General features: G+C 61.3%; 1 protein-coding gene across 2 annotated transcripts in view; it reads left to right on the top strand.

The window, feature by feature from the left end:
- Positions 1 to 259: 259 nt before the first annotated feature.
- LRRC55 (leucine rich repeat containing 55) overlaps positions 260 to 3,893 on the top strand; it is a 10,818-nt gene continuing 7,184 nt past the window's right edge. Inside the window, exons 1-2 of one of the 2 annotated variants that reach the window (XM_004682775.2) lie at positions 260 to 565; positions 1,582 to 3,021. In XM_004682775.2, coding sequence (XP_004682832.1) covers positions 2,358 to 3,021 — 664 coding nt within the window. In that variant the 5' untranslated portion in view covers positions 260 to 565; positions 1,582 to 2,357. Of the gene's footprint in view, positions 566 to 1,481; positions 3,022 to 3,893 lie in introns of both variants that reach the window. The other variant, XM_012725662.1, reaches the window with a different exon arrangement.

Below are 3,893 nucleotides of genomic sequence, written 5' to 3'. Positions count from 1 at the left end.
CCCTACGCCTTCTCCCCCTTGCCCTCACTTGGATCCCTCAGTGGCAGGATTCGCCGCTGGGTTCTCTCCTCTTTCATCTTGGTGGGGTCTACAGCCAGCGCTCCTGTTGCTCAGAGATGTGGAGGCAGTTGCTAAGAGACAGTGAAACGTCAGTACCTGGCCCTCGAGGAAAAAAAGGGAGCGAAAAAGGGAGAGAGGAGCGGGGAGCGGGAGGGAAGGGGGAGGGAGGGGAAGACCTGACCGAAGCCACACACGCCAGCAGCCTCAGCACCAGCTGAGTTTTGGGAAGACGCGTTTGCTTTCTGTGAACTTTCTTCTAAGCATCCTCTCTCTGATTTTCCCTTTTGGGCAAAAGGAGGGAGACAGCGCGGGGACCACAGGATGGGGAAGCCACCGAGGATGCTGCCCCGGGATCTGGGAGCTGTGGAGGAGGAGAGGCCGGGGGAGGGGACGAGCCAGGGAGGCAAGCTGTCCTGAAGCAGCCAGCAGGGACCCCAGGATGCGGGCAGGAGACCCACCCTCGTGAGCTGCGGACTGACACGGATGGCTGCGTCCTTGGGTCGGAGTAAGTAACCTCCCGAGGGCCTGCGGGAGAGCAGGGGGTGGGGACCTCGGGGCTCCGAAGAATGCTAAAGGGGTACAGGGGAGCTGGGTGATTTCCCAGTGGGCAGGATTGAAGCCAGGGGCACAGGGAAGAAAGGCTGTACGGGACAACGGGTGTGGGACAACGGGTGCGGGAGGAGGACCAGCAGACGCCAGGTGGGCAGGGGAGAAACAAGGAAGCGCAGAGGGTGGAGACAGCGGGCATCCTCTTCGCCTCTGCCTGACCGAATGTGGGTGTGGGCTTCAACGGGAGGGGGGAGTGGGGGGCCAGAAGAGAAAGCTGTGTTTTTGGGAAATGATGGAGATTTAGGGGAGTGACCAGAGAGGGGGTGAAAGATGGTGGGGCAGCCTGGGAAGGGGCTGTGCGGGAGTGTGTGTGCAGGAGGAGGCTGGAGAGGAAACTGGGGAGCAGAGGGCACAGCAAATGGGGGCGTCACAGGAGAACAATGCAAGTGCGTGTGTGCCTCTGTGTGTGTGTGTGTGTGTGTGTGAGAGAGAGAGAGAGAGAGAGAGAGAGAGAGAGAGAGAGAGAGGTGTAAGAGAGTCTGCAAGCCGTATACAAACAGCCAGAATGTGTATGCATTTTTTCTTCGAGAGTTGTTCAAGGATGGGGAGTTCCATGCTGATGGGGGTGGGGCCATGAGAGGAGAAGAGACACCCAGCGGGGGAGAGCTGATGGATGGCGGCAGGGTGTGGTGGAGGTGTGTGGGGTGACAACAGTGTAATGGGGGTGGGGGCTGGTGTGGCCCAGCCTGACAGGTAGTGAGCTGAGAACTCACCGGCAAAGAAGAGGGAGCAGGGTGGCAAGGAGCCCAGGAGCGGGCACCCAGAGAGGAGCGGGCAACAGTGCCCCCACCTGAGAGCTTTCTTGTTGGCAGAGGGAATTCTGCGTGGTGCGCTGACTAAGGAGCCGGCAGGAGCAATGCTGACTTGGGGAAGTGGCTCAAGTTCTCTAGCTGACCCCCATCCTGCCCCTAGGGTACACGTGACTCTCTCCCCCGTCTGCTGCCCAGACAGCGGATGTCGTCTGGGGTCCTCCCCTCCCTGGGGAAAGAGTCCCGCTGAGGATTTCAGTGGCTGCTAGGGACCAGGACTCAGGCTTTTGGGAGGCCTATGGAGGTCCCCCTGGCCCCTGGCTGCCTTCCCAAAACGTCCATCCCACGCCGGCCTTGGACTTGAGCCTACGGGAGAGGAGACACTGCTCCGGGACTCTGAGTGCTGGAGACTCAGCGGCAACCCTGGCGTCCTAATAGGCCAGACTTGGCGCAGGGCTTGAGGTTTGTCAGACGTGCGAGAACCTTTCAAGGGCACCACGCAGCTCCTTCCCTCGCGCCCTGCCACCTCGCAGAGGTGGCACAGAGAAGCACCCGGGTCATGGGTGCCAGCTACAGGAAAGGGCGGCAGAGGCCCCTCCAGCCCCCCGCTGGCAGCTGGTGCAGCCCCACCCTCCGGCCTTCCCCTCTCAAGTTCTGATCATCTCTACAGACTCTGGGGGCCTCCCCTGGGCTCACCGCCCCTTAGGCTTCAGAGGGGGACTTCCTGCGGCTCTCACCTACCAGCCCTCCCAGGTTTAAAAGTCCCCAGAAGCCAAGGCCATGCAACCACGTGCTCAGAGGCCCCGCCTCCCGGGGCGCAGGCCCTGATGGAGCCGCTTGACTGTGCCGCTCACGCTTGATTTCCCTGACAGACCGACGGGCGGGCGGACGGACGCAGCCCGGCCCCTCCCTGCCACACTGCGGTCAGCAGCAGCCAAGATGGGTGACACCTGGTCCCAGTTGCCCTGGCCCGGACCCCCGCACCCGGCCATGCTGCTGGTCTCGCTCCTCTTGGCAGCCGGGGTGGTGTACACCGACGCCGGCGCCAGCTGCCCAGTCCTCTGCACGTGCCATAGCCAAGTGGTGGACTGCAGTGGCCAGCGGCTCTTCTCGGTGCCCCCAGACCTGCCCATGGACACGCGCAACCTCAGCCTGGCGCACAACCGCATCGCCGCCGTGCCGCCGGGCTACCTCACCTGCTACGCCGCCGAGCTGCGCGCGCTGGACCTGCGCAACAACTCGCTGGTGGGGCTCCCGCCCGGCCTCTTCCTCCACGCCAAGCGCCTGGCGCACCTGGACCTGAGCTACAACAACCTCAGCCACGTGCCGGCCGACATGTTCCGGGAGGCCCACGCGCTAGTGCACATCGACCTGAGCCACAACCCGTGGCTGCGCCGGGTGCACCCGCAGGCCTTCCAGGGCCTGGTGCAGCTCGGGTACCTGGACCTCAGCTACGGTGGCCTGGCCTTCCTCAGCCTCGAGGCCCTCGAGGGCCTGCCGGGGCTGGTGACCCTGCAGATCGGTGGCAACCCCTGGGTGTGTGGCTGCACCATGGAGCCGCTGCTGAAATGGCTGCGGAACCGGATACAGCGCTGCACGGCGGGTAAGGACGGGGGTGCCAAGGGGGGCGCCCGCACAGATGGGGGGACTCTCTTGGCTGAAAGCAAAGCGTCCACAGAAGGAGGGCCTTAGAGAGCGTGAGCACCGGGTGTGTGCCTGGCCTGAGTCCTCTTTGTGCGCCTGCCTTCTCTCAGTAATTACTGCTGCTGGGATCTTGCTGGGAGTGGGGGTGAGCCAGGGAGCCCTTCAGGAATGAAACAGATGCTGCCCTGCCTCTGCCTCTGTCCAAATGAGGCAGACGGGAGTGAAGGTGTGAGACGAGGTAATGACAAGCATTTGCCATGGTCTAGGAAGCATGCGCAAGCTGCTGGACCCTGGCTTTCATCTGCCCATTTTATGACAGAACAAACTGAGATTTAGAACAATGGAAGGACTAGCCCAGAGCTACTCACTGACAAAGCAGCAGGGCCTCGGAGGAAACCCCTGTCGATTTGACTCCTAATATGTTCTTCTCTACCAGACGGCTTTTTCAGTGCTGGGGGAAGTCTGGAAGGAAGAGAGACGACTAACACTAATTATTTCGACTTATGATCTGCCAGGCTCTATTCTAAGCATTTGGCTTGTTTTAGCCCAGCTTATCTGCACAAGAATCGGTAAGACCACCCACTCTACAGAGGAGGAGATCAAGGCAAGGACAGGTCCAGTAACTTTGCAGCCTCTTAAGGTTAGTCAGGACTGAACCCTGGTGATTCCTGCCTTCTGAAGAGTCAAGTTCTGGGTAAACAGGAAAAGCCAGGTCTGCATTCCTGGCTGGCCAGAGGTTCTCCCCAGAGTTCTGTGAGGTTTGGGCATGGAGTGGCGAGCTGAGAAGAGAAACTGGGATGCGGCAATGTAACCGGCCAATCCCAACTGGAG

Source organism: Condylura cristata, unplaced genomic scaffold (genome assembly GCF_000260355.1).
Source record: "Condylura cristata isolate star-nosed mole 26May11 unplaced genomic scaffold, ConCri1.0 scaffold00015, whole genome shotgun sequence".
Taxonomy (NCBI): Eukaryota; Metazoa; Chordata; class Mammalia; order Eulipotyphla; family Talpidae; genus Condylura; species Condylura cristata.
Note: the sequence above shows the minus strand (reverse complement) of the source record. Positions and strands in the feature narration are given on the sequence as shown.